This window comes from Hippichthys cyanospilos, chromosome 2, assembly GCF_059441005.1.
Source record: "Hippichthys cyanospilos isolate Australia breed blue-spotted pipefish chromosome 2, RoL_Hcya_1.0, whole genome shotgun sequence".
Taxonomy (NCBI): Eukaryota; Metazoa; Chordata; class Actinopteri; order Syngnathiformes; family Syngnathidae; genus Hippichthys; species Hippichthys cyanospilos.
The window spans coordinates 27,265,660-27,283,307 of NC_142370.1; the positions used below are offsets into that span (position 1 = coordinate 27,265,660).

General features: G+C 40.5%; 2 protein-coding genes across 3 annotated transcripts; both read left to right on the forward strand.

Annotated features, from left to right (window-relative positions):
• Positions 1-1,122: 1,122 nt before the first annotated feature.
• Positions 1,123-9,872, forward strand: sh3bp4a (SH3-domain binding protein 4a). 2 transcript variants are annotated; one of them, XR_015864878.1, is made up of 6 exons: positions 1,123-1,256; positions 2,689-2,872; positions 3,568-5,873; positions 8,594-8,782; positions 9,112-9,395; positions 9,449-9,872. XR_015864878.1 is itself a non-coding variant. In XM_088408550.1 (5 exons), the coding sequence occupies exons 2-5, from the start codon at positions 2,689-2,691 to the stop codon at positions 9,334-9,336; spliced, it is 2,904 nt and encodes a 967-aa protein (XP_088264676.1). In that variant the 5' UTR covers positions 1,123-1,256; the 3' UTR covers positions 9,337-9,872. The 2 variants fall into 2 exon arrangements, 1 of the variants encoding a protein (XP_088264676.1); XM_088408550.1 differs by having other exon boundaries at positions 9,112-9,872.
• A 75-nt stretch (positions 9,873-9,947) lies between these two features.
• arl4ca (ARF like GTPase 4Ca) lies at positions 9,948-13,368 on the forward strand. The gene has a single exon (XM_088407975.1). It carries the CDS (start codon positions 11,190-11,192, stop codon positions 11,772-11,774), a length of 585 nt encoding a protein of 194 aa, XP_088264101.1. The 5' UTR covers positions 9,948-11,189; the 3' UTR covers positions 11,775-13,368.
• Positions 13,369-17,648: the final 4,280 nt, after the last annotated feature.

The window sequence follows — 17,648 nt, forward strand, 5'->3', positions numbered from 1 at the left end:
TTTTTGAAAATGCTCACTTCAGGTCTTTGTCAGAGCAGCACTGAACCAAACACAGACACTGAGATCTTATGATAATGAGAATGGACTCCCAATGAACTTGTTTCTTTCAAGCAGGTTCGACTTGGAAATCCTACCTGTGAAATGGTGTGGTGAAATGTGCATGTGTTTGTGTGTGTGTGTGCGCGTGCGTGTGCGTGTGAAGCCTGCATTTGAATGGTAATTCAGCTGTGAAAGAAGCGATGCTATTGTTTGTAGCTTCGCGCCTCAAGGATATCGGCAGAATTGGCAAAAGGTCTTCGAACATAAGAATCACAGATACTGGTGTGGTAAAAAAACAAAAACAAAGCCAAGTAAAATAAGTATAGACTGAGTACTCATGATGTGCTCTACGAAAATTTACTATTATAAACATATCCCAGAAGTCCATTAGGAAGTCTATTAAACTGCTCTAAGTTTTAACTAAGTCGTGTTAATGTTTATTTTTGAGTAATGCTTATTAATGTTGGAGTTTTTGTTTGTTAAAAAATATAACATTAAAATGTTGTTTATAAAATGTTGATCATTCCCAATTAAATAGAGGCATGTCATTCAGTCTTATGTGTTTATATTTCCTTTTCACATAGCCAACTATATTCTTTTTTTCAATTTTAGCCCTAGTATTAAAATTCTCAGCTGCAGCTCTACAGGAAAAATACAGGATGCTGTACTTACATTTAAATCACCTCTGTGGCAATATTTTCATTTTGCAGCTAAAGAAATGGATAGTAAAATACTGGCAGATAAGACATTTTATCTCCTTTCATATTTACATGAGCATACCAGATTGTTAGTTTTCTTGCAGTCTGGTCAATCAAAAGAAAAGATTTTAAAAGTTTGAAAATGTCTGTAAGGCATTATTATATTTGTATTTAGTAATCTGCTGTGATTTGCGGAATATAAAAAGTTGCCTTGCCTAAAAATAATAAATAACTAAATCAGTAAATACATATATCAGTATAAAAATGAATTGTGGTGTTGATTCTGATCCGAGTCTTTGCTGCAAGCCTGCAACATGAGTGTGCATGTCCGTAGCTCCGCCCTTGCTCTGACGTCATCACTCCCACATCTCACACTGACAGCAGTAGCCTCCTTCAGTGTAGAAGACTACGGTGGACGCAAACTTCAGGACCTGGAAAAGGAACTTATCTGATCTTGTAACCTTGTCATCATAGTCTTAAAATGAGGCACCGTAGAAACAAGAACAAGAAGAAAGTGAGGTAAGCAATTCCAATTACCGTGAATTAAACTGTAGTTTAGTGACCGGAGACCAGCTTTCAAGCAGCAAGGTGTCAATTCACAGGTTCATAATTATTGCATTTGTCATTTATATCATTATTTATTTTGTTATTATTTTCCCAACACTTTGAAAAAAAATTGTCACAGTCATATATTATGGACATTGTTTGATGTCCACACAGAACACCTAAAATATAATTAATTTGACATGACTATGAATGATAAAAGTTAATCAAATGTCACTATTGCAAGATTACAATTACCATACAACCACAGAAACGAACAATTAGACACAAAGCAATTGGATGTGAAGCGTCATGATTATTACCAATTTTCTACCCTGGTCAGCCTTGCATCAATTTATTCGAAATTTCTTGACTAAATAATCCCCCTATTCATGCAATGTAAATTAATGTGCGTGTTTTAGCCCTTCCAGTAAAGTCACCTGATAATCTGAAAATCCTTAAGGTCTCTCTCTCACACACACACACACACACACACACACACACACCTGCACGCACACACGCACATGAACAGCTCAACAGATTTTGTCCTTTCTATTGCCTGGTGTGACCCATTTTCACCTTCGCGTTATCTTGGACTCACATTCTTCAGCTTTTTCTCATATGCGCTATGTGTACAGCACCAATCAAAAGTTTGGAAATTCCATCAAATTCAACTGATGCCAAACACATAACGAGGTCAAGAAATTAATGTTATTAACTAGAAGATGTCCAACTGCAAACTGAAAGTGACTCAGATTATAAAGTTTCATTTATGTCATCTGACTGGAAAAATACCTTGATGTGCAAACCAATATCTGGGATAATGGTACCTATTTTGAATCGTCTAAAAAAAAAATCAAATTTAATATAAGAATGTTTACCAACCAATTCCATCAACATTTCTTTTTTTTTTTTTAATCATGAAAAATCAGGATGTTTCCAAACTGTCACACATACATGAGACGTGCGTGTGCAAGCGTGTGTAAGTTTGTGCGGTGTGTGTGTGTGTGCATTGCCTGTGCGTGTGCTTGTGAGTTTGCCACATTTTTATTGTATGTTCATAAATCTGGATCAACCAAAAACTGCTTGAATTCTCTCATCCACACTACTGTGTTTATAACGTTTTATATGCACTACCGAATTTTTGCTCATACACACTCCTGAACACTCCCCCACACAAGAAAAAAAAAGAATGAGTGGAAAGTAAAGAACAGCAGAACACTGCTGTGTAGGTTGCATAAATCTTCACCTTTTGTTAAGGGGAAGAAATGTATTCTTTCTTGTGAATAGGATTAAAAAATAAACATAGCGTACTCGAGCTCAAAAGAGTGTCCAGGTAAAGATATAAAAATGTCTTCAGTATGTCTTCAGTATTGAATGAAGTTCAAACACTTTTGTTCGTTTACAGATGAAAAGCATTGAACGATTGGCAGAGCAAAGCTTGCCCATGGCTGCCCATCGAATAGTCAGCATGACAAGCAGCAATCACCTCCTCCCTCGCTGCAAATCTGAGGGGATGCTTGTGGATCTAAGTGAGGGGGGACCTGCCAGCCTCACACAAGTCAGAGGTCACGATGATACATTCTCTTTGGGTATGATCTATGTCAACAGTCATTGAATTGCCCTCTTATTGTTTCCCACCAAGGTTGTGTTTGGGTATATGAAACATATTGTGGCCCAATAAACAAAGAATTTGTAGCATCACTGCTTGAACTGCATTTCTGCTCTATTGAAATGCTTCATGAGCTAAGCTTAAAAATAGAAGCTATTATGCATTCAGTTATGCACTTCTGTTATTAAAGTTGTTTTTCATAGAGGTGCTTCGATTGTGGAAAAGGAAATTTGTTTCCCTTTTCATGCCAAGGTTATTAAACCTGCAGGAAGTGCAAAAGGTATGTTGGAGGTCTTTTCTTCCCCGCGGGAAGACCGCATGACTTTAGAGTATCTGTAACATTTAGGTCAATATATAAAGAACAACATTTCCATTTGCGATTTCAGAGGTCATGATTGTTATCTCACAAGTGCTGCTGTAGCTAACAGAAATTTTTGATGGTGGTTAGAAGAAACTCCTACACACCAGACACCATCTCAAGGACTTTAAAAATGCTTACCCTCCTCAAAATATTCAGCCTGATTCCTAGTTTCAGGTGGAACAAAGATAACGGATACAAAAGAGCCCAACTAAGATAAACTAGAGCTCTGGCTCAACCACTCGTTGATTTTTGACCATATGCTACAGAAATGTTCAGTAGTTCCTTAATCTATTGTCAATCTCTTTTGCTTCTAGTGCCTTCTCCCAGTGCCTTGAAACTGGACATGTCTGCCTCATATAAAGGCGCACAGGAAGTGGTAGCCATCAAGGATTATTTGCCCAGAAGTTTGACCGCACTGAATTTCTCCAAAGGCGATCGATTGTTTGTTCTGGACACGTCGGGTGGCGAGTGGTGGTACGCACACAACACAAGAGAGATGGGATACATCCCTGCTGCTTGTGTCAAACCGCTCAACTTGAGGAATTGTTCTCTCAGTGACAGCGGAATGATTGACAGTCTCGGAGAGGAAGAGGGGGAGCTGAAAGATTTTGAAGGGTTGGGAGAGTGGACAGGGGTGGGTTTTAAATCATCTCCCACTCACATCAACTCTGCATTCTGTGACAACTCCTTCATCCACCCCTTAGATAAGAACTGCAAAGAAACAAGTGTAGCAAACTCTGCTGATTTGATTATTTTTGACACACTTGCATATCCAAGTGACACCAATAATATCAAGTTTAGCGGCCTCATCAGTTGTCCCAACCAAGTAGTGCAACATCTCCACAGGGAAAATCCTCTTCTGAGGAGTAAGCGTTCCCAGAGTCTTTCCCAACTCCCAGTTCTACAAGCACAATCAAATCCAAACATTTCCTCCTCTTATTTCTTCGCGGGACTGAAGGCACCTTCGCCAGAGCAGTTTCAGAGCCGTGAGGACTTCAGAACAGCGTGGCTCAACCACCGAAGGTTGGCCAGGTCATGCCATGACCTGGAATCATTGGGCCAGAGTCCTGGGTGGGGTCAGACCCAACCGATTGAGACGAGCATCATGTGCGTGTTGGATAGCAGTGGAGGTGTAATTCAACTCCCTGACACCCACATCACCATGCACATTCCTGAAGGTCACGTTTGCCCGGGCGACCACCAACAGATCTCCATGAGAGCCTTACTGGATCTTCCCTTGGAACTCAATAATGACCGTTGCTCCACTGTCAGCCCAGTGGTGGAGATCAAACTCAGCAACATGGAGACCAAGTCTTTTGTCACTTTGGAGATTCAAGTATTAGTCACTGTAAAGAAGGAGAGCAGCCACTCTGCTGAGGTACTTTGTGTTCGGAGCAGTTCCAAAGATGGCCCTTACATGCCCATTCCTGATTGTTACATTTACAAGGACATGGTCCAAGCGCGACTGGAAAGTCTTGAGCCGTGCATCTATGTGGCCGTTGTGGTTCAGTCGCTGCGCATCAGTCAAAGCGTGAGTGTGTGGGATCACATGCAGAGAAAGGTAACACTTGGTGTGTATGGACCAAAGCACATCCACCCTTCCTTTAAGACAGTCGTTGCCATGTTTGGGCATGACTGCATCCCTAAGACCTTACTGGTGAACGAGGTTGGTCACTTGGCCAGCTCCACCCCTCCGGTCACCCTGCAGTTGTGGGGGAAACAACATTTTAGCCTTGGGTGTCCGCAGGACCTCCAGGTGGGGTTGTATCCCAACGTATCCAACTATCAGGTAAAAGTTTGCAGTGGTGCCGGGGTGGTCCAGGGATTTCAACTGAAACTGGGCAAGGTCAGCCGGCTCCTTTATATGATGTCATCACATGACCCCAATATCATCTCAGACTTCACTGTCAGGGTCCAAGTCAAGGACATGCTGGACTGCATCCTCACTCAGTTCTGTATCCAAACGCCGCAACCGCCGCCAAAATCTGAAGCAAGGACAATGGGCCAGAGGAGGTTCTTGAAGAAAAGAGACATGGACAAGATCACGCTGTCGCCACTGGCTGTCACCTCTAAGCATCCGAAATTTCAGGACCGCTGTATCACTAGCCTAAAATTTGGCAAGCTGATTAAAACAGTAATACGGCAACACAAAAGCAACTACCTACTTGAGTACAAAAAGGGTGATGTGATTGCCCTGTTAAGTGAGGAGAAAATAAAGCTGAGAGGGCATTTGCGCACAAAAGAGTGGTACATTGGATACTATCAGGGGAAGATGGGGCTGGTCCACGCCAAGAATGTCTTGCTTTTGGGAAAGGTCAAACCCATTCATTGGTGTGGGCCAGACTTGACAACAGCGATCCTGCTGGAGCAAATCCTCAAACCTTGCAAATTTCTTACATATATCTATGCCACTGTGAGGACAGTCCTGATGGAGAATGTAGGGAACTGGAGGGCATTCGCGGATGCACTGGGCTATGGGAACTTGCCACTTCATTACTTCTGTCGGATCGAGTTGGACAACGAGTCGGAGAAGGTAGCAAGTGTACTGGAGAAACTCAAAGAGGAGTGCACCAACGTGGAGAACAGGGAGAGGAAGTCGTTTCAGAGGGAACTCATGATGGTGAGTAAAAGTGGATAGTTGTTGCAATAAGTGAGTCCTTGGCTGTAATCTCCCACTGTTGGAAAGGAACTAGTGTTTTCATTCCCGAAAATGGTCCCGGTCTCAAGATGACTTTTTAATAAGCGCTATCTCATCTCAGACAGGGCATCTAGACCTGTCAAGACGCCAACTGCTTCTTCTACTACTGCTACTACTACTCCCACTACTACTACTTCTATCAGTGACAAATTGCTTAAAAAGATATTGGGCATTTTGTTGTCTTGCCAACAACGCTACCTTAAACACTTAACAAATGTCACTGTGCATCAATAGCATAATTTTGCTCTTTATTTCTAAATAAGTTGCCTGTTGAATCTTGATTTTTTTTCCTGCCGGAGATTTGACTGAATATTTTTGTTAAAATGCAACTTGACAGACAATTTTGAACATTTCAATATCCCTGCGCTATGGACTTTAATTTACTGTAAATCCTCCTGCTCTCATAGTAGTTGTTAAACTCAGGATCTGGAATGTGTTTCCTTTGCTGCGCAATCATCAGTCTTACGTAAATATTGCTCAATCAAACAGTTTCAGTCCTTGAAAGAAAATCCCTGAATAAACAAGCCTTTCATTCTTTCTTATTGCTCACAAGTGAAGCCGGATTATAGTTTGGGACAAGCTTTGGGCCAGAACCCAGTTGCCGTATGGGGATGATCCCATGAAAAGCTGTGGGAAGGGATAACTGACATAGAAAGAGAACAAAGAGTATGGACGCGCCCCCATCAAAGTAGGTCATAATCACTTTTATCAGTTCATCAACAAAAATTTATTTTGTCATAGTTAATTAAGTCAATGAAGCAGGCTATGTCTTCATTTGCTCACAATACTCCTTTCCAGCTGCCAAATAATATAAAATTAGTATTAATCCTCCTTCCTTCCTTGCAACAAGTGTTCGCATCTGAAATATGAGCTGGGGGCCTGGAGGGGCATCCGACACTGGCTCGGCAGATCTCTTAAAGCACCGGATTGGGTTACAACAGACAAGAGAGCATTAACAGACTGATGCACTGAAACATATCTAAAAATGATGATGGGCGGAAACCGAAAACCTTAACAAGTTATGTGTACATAACGGATTTAGGTTCTTCCTCTAAAGATCTCCTGCACTTTGTTTTGAAACCGTTTCGCGTTTCACGTGACATCATCTACTTCAATCCTTTCCGGCTTAAATGACACGCCCGAACAAAACAAAGCTGCTTCATTGCGTGTAAGGCCTTTTTGCCCATGTCGCAGGCTGAAGCCCGCTGTGTACGTGTGTAGGTGTTTGTCTCGCTATTTTTAGAATCAAGGCTTTATGTAGCTTAATTCAGCAGATGAAGGACTGCACGTTAGAAGGCTGCCGCTCTGTTCAGCCAGGTGGCAGAAGGAGTGTGTGTCAGGGATGGCTGTTGGGTCTGGAACATCAAAATGTGATGTGATCTTAGAGGGCTTTTCAAGTCAATTCTCGCTGTGGGAGACATCTAGAAAAAAAAAATCACATTTTGGATCTCAGAATGGGCGAGTTAAAAGTGAGTAAATAAATACTTTCGTGAACCATCAAAAATGCATAAATACTAAGATCAACCAAAAATGAGTGTTAAAAGTCCAGTAAAACAAATCGCAGGCCGCGTGAAATGATGTGGCGGGCCGGATATGCCCCCCGGGCCTTGAGTTTGACACCTGGGCTTTACATCATCATGTGATTTTCAAATGGGAGTTTGATTAAACTTTTGAGAAGAATTTTAAGAAAAAGTTATTTTTGTCCATTCATAGAAACATTTAGTTTTGTCATAAGCAGACGTCCGTACAGAAGATGCATGACAAAATGCGTGACATTTCAAATTTATCTGTAAATAGAATGTTCCGGTGTTTTTAATGTTTTCAGAATTATAATAAACACTAAAGTTTTGTTATTTTATCTTTTTTTTCATACATTTCTTTTATTTACTATATTGAGTTTAGTATTAGTCCTCCCACCAAAGCATCCCATTAATAATACAAAAAAAAAAAAAAAACGTCTGGCCGATCGCCATTAGTGCAGGCCCAGCCAATGAACCCCACCTCCAGGCCTGGCTCCAGAGGGGTACCTGGTGACCTGCGGTCCGGCCAAGGGAAAACCAGATCCAATTATTTTACTCAACATAAAGGGTATGTGACCAGTGCTTAGTCTGATCCCGCTTTGCCATGGGTGACCCTGCCATGGGCATAAAGCCCCACACATCCTTGTTCCGAAGATGATTGGGACATGCAAACCCTTACACAAAACTATAATGTGACGGAGGGGTGTTGTACCAATATTATTATTTATTATTTTATTTTTAGCATAAAACCATTCAATCGGTCAATCTGTTTCTAGATTGGATATGGATTTTTTTAGGCACTTTGATGAACTCAAGCGATATTTTTTTTCAGAATAGGCTGTAACCTGTATAAAACCCAGTAAAAGTAAACATTTACTCAAAGTTAATATAAATGTTTATTTTTGGTTTTCTATTGTCAAAAAGGATAAAATTCTAGCTATACTTACAATAATTTCCATAGATAATGATCGAATTCATAGTCTAGGCAGCGAATGTGTGTGTGTGTGTGTGTGTGTGTGTGTGTGTGTGTGTTGTGTTTGTGTGTGTGTGTGTGTGTGTGTGGGGGGGGGGGGGGGGAATACCTGAGAATCACTGCCTTAACCCTACCTGTTTCACCATCAGGCCTTGCTCAAAATGGATTGCCAGGGCCTTGTTGCCAGATTAGTTTTGGACTTTGTCCTGTTGACCACGGCGGTGGAGGTGGCCTCCCGCTGGAGGGAACTCGCAGAAAAACTGGCCAGGGTGTCCAGACAGCAGATGGAGGCTTATGAGGCACCGCATCGCGATAAAAGTGGCATGCTGGACAATGAGGTGAGAACATGCTACTATTGATGTCATTTAGGTTCCACATCAAAAATTTAATTTTGGCCTCAAGTATCATCTTTTTGATTAACACGTTACACATTTGAACTGCGGCAGCTGAGAACAAGGCTAAGCCAATTTCGGCTTTTCTCTGTCTTGATCAAAAGACATAATAGTGTTTGCAAGTGATGCTATTGGAGAAAGCCCCATCTTTCGCCCCTGCATGTCCATGTGACAAGTTAATTGTAAAAAGTGACTGAAGCTGTGTCAGTTTCACATTTAAGTTTTATTCCAATAACATTTGTATTGTCGTTCAACTTTACTCTGGATCCCATCAGTCCATGTGGAAACCAGCGTATGACTTCCTGTTGACGTGGGCAGCACACGTAGGGGACAGCTATCGTGATGTCATCCAGGAGCTCCATGTGGGTCTGGACAAGATGAGGAATCCCATCACCAAGAGGTGGAAGCACCTGACTGGCGCACTCATCCTCGTGAACTGCCTCGACATTCTACGAAGTGCTGCCTTTTGTCCCACTGGCTATGGCGACTTTGCCGTCTGATAAGCGGTAGTGACCAGTGACCAAGGGCAGTCCAGCATTTGCCCCCACCTATTCAAAGGGCCTTTGTATTGTACGTTTGGTTGTCCAGTATTGAGCCTTTATAACGTGTAAGGCCAGAGGTAAACAAAGAAAGATCGCGTATAGAGAAAAACCTTGACTTACAGTTGTCAAACATACTAAAACCAATCCATCAAGAAATTCAAAAGATCCGTCCCAAATGTTACTGCTATGATGGCCTTCATTCAATCTGGGTTCAGGTGTAATTCTGACATTGAGGCTTGTAGCATTTGACATCTGATATACAGTTTCAGTCAGTCATTCTCTTCTCCCTTACCAATCGACACTGCAATAGCCTTGCAAAGGTGACACCTGGAGAGAAATTTTTCTCTGCCTGAATGTCAAATTCATACTTTTTTTGATGCGTATATACAGTATTTTACACATAATGGACTTGCTGGGTAATGTGCATTAGTATGGCAAAAACAAACAAAAAAACACATTTATATATATATATATATATATATATATATATATATATATATATATATATATATATATATATATATATATATATATATATATATATATATATATATATATATATATAAATATATATATATATATATATATATATATATAGAGAGAGAGAGAGAGAGAGAGCGAGAGAGAGAGAGAGAGAGAGAGAGAGAGAGAGAATGACGTAAAATAGTTTCCCATTGTGTACTGCATGCCATGTCCCCCATTAGCATATATATGTCAGTAAACTGTTTTATAGCTTAACTATTTACTTCTTGGTTAAATACACAAAGGTAAAAAACAAAACAAAACAAAAAAACAAGTATGGCAATTTTGTGCTCCCATGTGTTCAACATGTCCCAAGAAAGATTTGTTGGGAACCAGATAGCATACGTGGGTGATTTTATGTCAAGAAAAGTCAGAAGGCAATCACTCTGAAAATCAAAGCCAATTTTTTTTAAATCAAATTCTTATTTTATTTTTGTTTTGGTTTGTGCAAAGTTTGTGTGGGTTTATGTCTCTTTGTTTAATTCTAATTATTTTTTTTTCCATTGCTGTATTTTTATCTGCTTGTAATTAAATGCGGTTTTGAAAACAATATGGTTCGTTACAATGTGTTTTTCGGCCAAGTTGTGTACCATGCAGCGACCTTTGTTCTGTTGTGACTTGTGCAGCGAGCGCCACGTTTCAACTTGACAAAACTCTGCTGACATCTAGTGGCATAAAGAACGTGATAAACTCGGGTGTAACCAAACCGTAAATGTCACGATGAACAGAAATAAAAATAACCCAGAGCAGACAAGGAAATCGTTTGGCATTCTAGCGTATTGAAACAAAACAGGCTTTCCCGTATGGCAAGGATGCAAAAGTGACTTCTCCGGCTTTGTGCGTAGAGGAAGTAGTTGACGCCAGATTTCAGAATAAAACCTTGGTCAAGTAGCCAACATTATGACAAGCCCGGCTATTTCTTTTTAACTTCACAACAGCGGATATCAGGTATCACCCATCCCGCTACCACCATTCTAGTGGCTACATGGCTTGTTGTTTTCCATCCGCGCGTCACGCGCTCGCGCGTGTGTTAGCAAACACAGAACCTCGACATTGCGGCGTGCAGACAAACGAGGGGACATAATGTGTCATTTCCTCGGTTTGTCACGACTGCTCGTGGGGTGAAGCCCCGCCGTGAAAATGCAGGGATGCGGAGGTTAAGGAGGTTGAGGAGATTTATATCGAGGCTGTCTGAGTGCCTCTACGCCACCCCCCTGAGCCGCTGCTAACGTGGCCCGGGGTCCCTTCTCAGCATCCTACCATCCCCGAATTCATGCCGCCCTTGCAGAATGGGGGCTAGTTTTTCCAACCTGGCGGCCTTCCAATCCCTGCACATCGTCATGCTTGGCTTGGACTCTGCGGGAAAAACCACCGTGCTCTACCGGCTCAGGTTCAACGAGTTCGTCAACACGGTGCCCACCATCGGCTTCAACACGGAGAGGATCCGGCTGGGCGGCTCGGGCACATCCAGGGGCATCAGCTGCCACTTCTGGGACGTCGGCGGCCAAGAGAAGTTGCGTCCCCTGTGGAAGCCGTACAGCCGCTGCACGGACGGCATCGTGTATGTTGTGGACTCGGTGGACGCCGAGAGGCTGGAGGAGGCCCGGACCGAGCTGCACAAGATCACCCGCTTCTCTGAAAACCATGGAACCCCGCTGCTGGTCATCGCCAACAAGCAGGACCTGCCGCGGGCCCTGGACGTTGCGGACATCGAGCGACAGCTGGCCCTGTCCGAACTGAGCCCGTCCACGCCGTACCACGTTCAGCCCGCCTGCGCCATCATCGGTGAGGGGCTACACGAGGGCATGGACAAGTTGCACGAGATGATTGTCAAGAGGAGGAAATCACTCAAGCAGAAGAAAAAGAGGCAATGAGGGAAGCAATAATCTTATATGACAGCATGGAACACTTTACAAGTCTCCGTAGCCAATATGATCATTTAGAGTATTTATAGACGCCAAAATACCCCTTAAATGCGAGCGATTCCTCTGTGCGGGTATATTCAGTGCTTAATGCATTTCGTGGACCACCGAACATTTAAACTAGATGTCACTTTATGAATTTGCCTTACACCCAAGTTTGAGTTGACTGACTCACGGCCTGTCTGAGAAGCATAGCTTGATCTCACTATTAAAAATGTTCTTTCGTCAATTTCCTAGAGACAAATTCATGAAAATCATTGTTTTGCATATTGCAATAGGCATGTAGCACATTGTAAGCCTTTGAGATGTTTTGTTATGCTATCATAGCCCATGAGCTAAATGCACATAATTACTTCAAGGGGATTTTCTTGTGCATATTAGACAGCCTGTGATGAAATCTGAATATAAGACTATCCATCATCACGGAGTGCATGTTGACTCTCTAAAATAGTGTTTTATCGAAACATAACATTTTCAAGAGGGAGGAATTTTGAAATTTAAGTTTCATAACCAAAGGCCAAAGTCAGTAACTATAGTAAGCATTATGATATTCATATTTCAAAATGGTGACACAGAAGTGATAGTGTCACAATTTTTTGGGGGGTGGTATGAAAAAAGAGTTAATTGGGAGAATGTATTGGAACAATAATGATTATGTTTTTATATTAAATATATCAATGCATCCATCCTTGAGTCCATGTAGCGTAGAAATAAATAAAAATACATACTCAGAAACTGTAATCCACAATGACATTTTTAAGCAATAACGACCTTTTTATTATCGAAATAGTAGCAGACCACACAACAAAAAAATGTATCGAATACATCATGATAATTACTACACCATATTGCTCGCATTGATAAACGTATATGCTACAAACATTACATCGGCAGGTGGTCTATTACGATTTTTAAGCACTGCAAATGTACTTAAGAATGTTTTGTTTACACATTTCACAATAGTCCATCGAAATGACATGCATACGCATGTGCAATCATAGAAATCTCAAATATAAAAGCTGAACGGCAACTGCAAGCTTGTCCCAACGGGACATCAGCACCTCATTCATCCGCCGTGGATGTCAGACTTTGTTGACAAGAAAGTGACATTTGTGTCTCATGGGGTTTCAGAACAGACGATCCCTATACCTGAAGGCCAAGGAAGAAAAGATGATGTCAAGGTCACTAAAACACACACACACACACGCAAGAAAGAATGAAAGGAGGCCTGAATGCCTTGCTACTGTAATGTCTGTTGTTGACAGTTGTAGCATCTCGTGAAAAAAATATTTTTAAGTGCCATACTTTCAAACAAGACTTTTGCACTTGGAGAGCTGCCATTTAACCTCACCATCTCTTCCAAATGTAACAAGTAGCAGAAGATGCTGCATGCAAGTTAAAGATGCACAATTGTTGACAATGTTGTGCCAAATGATTCCATGTCTTCATTTTATTGCAGCTTGAGCAAAGCTTTACACCAAAGCTGTCCAAACTGCATTTCTCTTAAATATGGTGAATAAAGATAATTGCATTTCTGTTTCCTTCAGCTTTCTATTCCACGTCCAGCTCCATTTGGAAAACAAACGTGTGCAGATGTCTCTGTTTTGCTTCTGATTGTGAAAATCATGGTAGAAAAAACCTGAAAAAGTACAAATTTTTAACATAACCGCTGACAAACAGAACTGTATTATGCAAATTGGTATACTTAATCATACATATTTTATCAGACATCAGTGAGCAATGAGTGTTTTGTTACAACAAGGATATTAAGAAATGGACTGACTGGTCTGATCTCACAGCTAAATGTCACATGCCAATCAAAATACGCATTCGTTATTCCCACTTTGTAATGCAGGAGAATTGCAGAATGATTCACTTAACACTTCAATCAAAAAAGCCACTGTGAAATCTGATTGAGCAAAGTTGTCAGCAAAATCAGTGCATCTGAGATGGCAAAATGTATTAACCAAGTATTTGAGAATAATGTGTTTGATTGTGTCTCTGTGACTGATTGCTATTTTATGAGAAACAACTCAAACGAATACACTCTTAAAAACGTTTTAGAAAACAACATGATCACAAGATGAGAAATTGTTTTTGTGTTGGCTGCTCTCAGAACTTTGCTACATCCCATCACTGGTTGATATTTTGATTTGAAAGCTTTTTCATCCCCTCTTTAAGGCATTTATCCTACGAGATAACTGTCCGCTCCTCTATTTTCCATCATCGGATCCAAAACAGCGACATGTAAGGGACTCCTAATTGGCAAAGTTAATTTGATGAATTTACATCCTTTGGGTCATAACATGCAAACGAAGAGGAACGGTAATGGCCGTGGAAGAGAGTGAAATGTGTTTGATTAAGCTAAGCGGAATACAAATCCTTTTGTATGCACAAGAATCACCTTCATTGATGATCAATGGGACAATTACTTGCAATAAGGAACAAAACTGTATTATACGCAGGCATACATTTTCATATAGCAATGAAACATCAAACAATGAATGAACAACTCAAAATAATTTTTTTCCACATTAACATGCAAAAATATAGTGTGCAAAAACAGGTTATAAAGCAAAAACTGCAGTGTAGACTCCTGATATATGAACAGATATATGAACAATATTTTATAAACCGTTTTTGGACCATGTTTTTGCATTTGATTACTGGTCTGATTACTATTCTGTTCATATATCAGGAGTGTACACTGCAGTTTTTGCTTTATAACCTGTTTTTGCACAGTATATTTTTGCATGTTATCGCTTGTGTTACACATGTACGATATTTTCTTAACATACTTGCATTTTCACACATAGGGAAATTCTGCTTTTTTGCCTTTGTTTGCTGAACTGCTTGCTTCCTGTAAGTATGGAATCCATTTGCACTGCCTGTTCAAGTGTGTGAACTGATTGGGTTCAGTTAACTACTTCCACAGTAACAAGCTTGCATGTCTGCTATGGCATGAACACCACCAAATGCGATACGGTAGCTAACTAGAACAAGACGGGGGCTAAATGTCTATTCCCTATTATCCTGGCCACAGTACATATTATTTACCATTTGAACACTAAAATGATTGATATTTGAATAATGCCAAGTATTGCAATGCAACTCATCTTTCCAGCCACAAACGTTCCCAAAGATATCAAAAGCCATAAGTAAGGCCCAATTATATCAACAAAGGTCCAGCAAAAGTATTCCAGTAAAATAATCCACACCAAACCTTACATCCATACACATAGGTTATTTGCTCCCGAAAAACTTTGGAATATAACTTTTAGAAAATTCCCTCAGATATGTGTTCATCCACAATTTTGATCGTAGCCTGTTTGCATGCAAGCATTAGCCATCTTTTAAGGATGCAAAAGAAGAAGAAGAAGAAGAAAAAGAAGACACAAAAAAATGTTTAGCCCAGCTCATTAGCATGCAAGCATTAGCTGACTTTTATACTATAGTAGTAACATGGATGAGACGGACCTTTTGTCGCAGACTAGAAATGACGCATTTTTTAAATGGCCATAACCCAAGCGTCAAACATATGACCCGTGGGCCAGATTTGGCACTCGATGAGGTTTAATCCTGCAAGATTATTCTTTTTCATCACAAAAAAAAACAAACAAAAAAAAACAGTTAACATACATGTTGCCCCAAGGTCCTGTCAGCCACAAGTCATGGTAGCGCTCGATACCAACTGACTCAGTCCTCATCCGCTGGCTTCCTAATGCCTTAACAATAAATGGCACAATACACGAATAATCTTAATTTTATAAACTATTCAAAGTCCAGCACTGCAATTTACTAGCTGATAAGACCAGTTGCCATGCTTGTGACAAATATCTTGCTGATCGCTTCAGTGAAACAAAGTGGAATATTCTTATTATCATTAGCATCTATCTAGCTTTGTCGTCTTCTGCTCAGCGCAGGTCAAATCCGTCCATTGCCGTGAAAAGCACCTCAGCGTAGCTAGCCCATCTCAAAACCCGCTCCAGCAGAATCCAATTACATTTTTTTTTTCATTTAATCAAATTCAATAACAGCGTTCAGTAACAATCCTTTACCAATAATGCTACCAACATAGCAGCCATTGGCTTTGTGGCTTGCCTGGCAATGCATATTGATCCTCCAGGGGAGCTGGGTGAAGTGACTGGGGAGAGGCAAGTCTGGGATTCCCTGCTTATTATTGATGTCCCAGTAATCCAACCCCTAGATAAACCAGGGAGGGAGGGAGGTTGGATGGGTGGATGCATGGGTGGATGCATGGATGGATGGATAGGAGTCACATTTTCTGTTTCTGATCGGTTTCCTCTGACACATGATAATATCAGATGAGAGGCACAAGATAAGGCCAGATATTGGTGACTTTTCACAGATCACATGTGTCTTGTGTCCTTTGTTCAGTCATAAAGACAGGATTGTTGAGATTGTTGAATGCCTTGGTCTATCTACTTCACTGAACACTCAAGTACTAAATTAGATTAAATAAGTGCTTCTCAAATAGTGGGATGACCCCAGGGAACAGGCTTTGTTTTTGTCATGTGAAGTGTAGATGCAATAAAATAAGAATTTTTATCTTTTTTGTTGTTGTTTCGGCACTTTGATTCACTTGGTTTTTTTTTTCTCTCTCTTTTAGACAAAGTTCTAACACGTATAAACACTGTAAAAAATAATGAACAGTTGTTGAAAGTTGATTTGTATTGCTCTTTTCTTGTTGTGTTTTCTGCTTTTAGGTTGTGCGTTTTGTGTTGGCTGAGTTCACAGTCCACGTTCATAAAGGATGTCTTTTCTCACTTTACAGTCCACCACGAAGGCTATATAACTGGCCGGCGCAGGAGAGTTTGTTGTCGGGTTATTGCTTCGCCACGCTCAAAGCATCATTGCCTCGAGACGCTTTGGGTTCGTACTTTGTGACTTTGATTTGATACTTTACCTTTCGGGACTATTTTTGTTTCCATGCCTGGCGTGCGTTTTCAATTAATAAACTCTTGTGGCGGACACTAGAACCATGTCTCTCACCCAGTAGGCATGTTGCGGAATGGGGGGGGCAAAATATAATTGAGAAGCACAGGATTAAATACATTATTTATAATACAGTTGAACAGCTTCACTGCCTTCATACAAAGATATTCAATTAAAAAAGAAAAAATGAAAATTTGCTGAAAATTACCTCTGAATCATGAACAAATAGGAATATTAGCCGTCATGCACAGTAAGTAGCTTCAAAACATAAGTGGACACCATCAACTGATCAAGGTTTGCTTTGCAAAATAGCCCACCTTTTAAACCCTGTTGACTCACGCCCAAATTACCTGTAAAAGATGTGTTGATCTAGTTTGTTGTGAGGTTGCTTCCAATAAAACTGGACGTCATGATCAACACAGAGTACTCGTCTTCATGTAATCAACACATTTAAAAAAATACAGTAACCAACTGAAACTGAAATTCAAGTCGATACATTTGATTAACAACACTTCTTTGATTGTTGGCTGCACAATTGTACAATCAACTCAAATGACCATTTTTTTGGGCCCTTGTAACATTAAGAAGAAGAACTCAAATCGTATTGTTTGGTAAGTACATTTTCTCAGTTTATTGGTAACTATTTTTGAGAGTACAGTGATCCCTCTCTAATTCGCTTCTCACCTATCACACCCTCAATGCATTGTGAATTTTTTTTTTCCATTAAAAAAAAAAAAGCTAGACACTGAATAGTCCCAGCATGCCAACTTGAGTTAACTGTAAATGCACATGCCAAGGGCACTCCTCGGACGTCAAAGTACAGTACCGCAGTACACATATTTACTTAAATCTTAAATTATTAAACCTTAT

Excerpts from the sequence above, each read along its gene's own strand:
- sh3bp4a (XM_088408550.1), top strand. The coding sequence starts at position 2,689 with ATGAAAAGCATTGAACGATTGGCAGAGCAAAGCTTGCCCATGGCTGCC. Across the intron at positions 2,873-3,567 it reads CGATGATACATTCTCTTTGG|TGCCTTCTCCCAGTGCCTTG; the intron begins GTATGATCTATG and ends TTTTGCTTCTAG. Across the intron at positions 5,874-8,593 it reads TTCAGAGGGAACTCATGATG|GCCTTGCTCAAAATGGATTG; the intron begins GTGAGTAAAAGT and ends TTTCACCATCAG.
- arl4ca (XM_088407975.1), top strand. The coding sequence starts at position 11,190 with ATGGGGGCTAGTTTTTCCAACCTGGCGGCCTTCCAATCCCTGCACATC.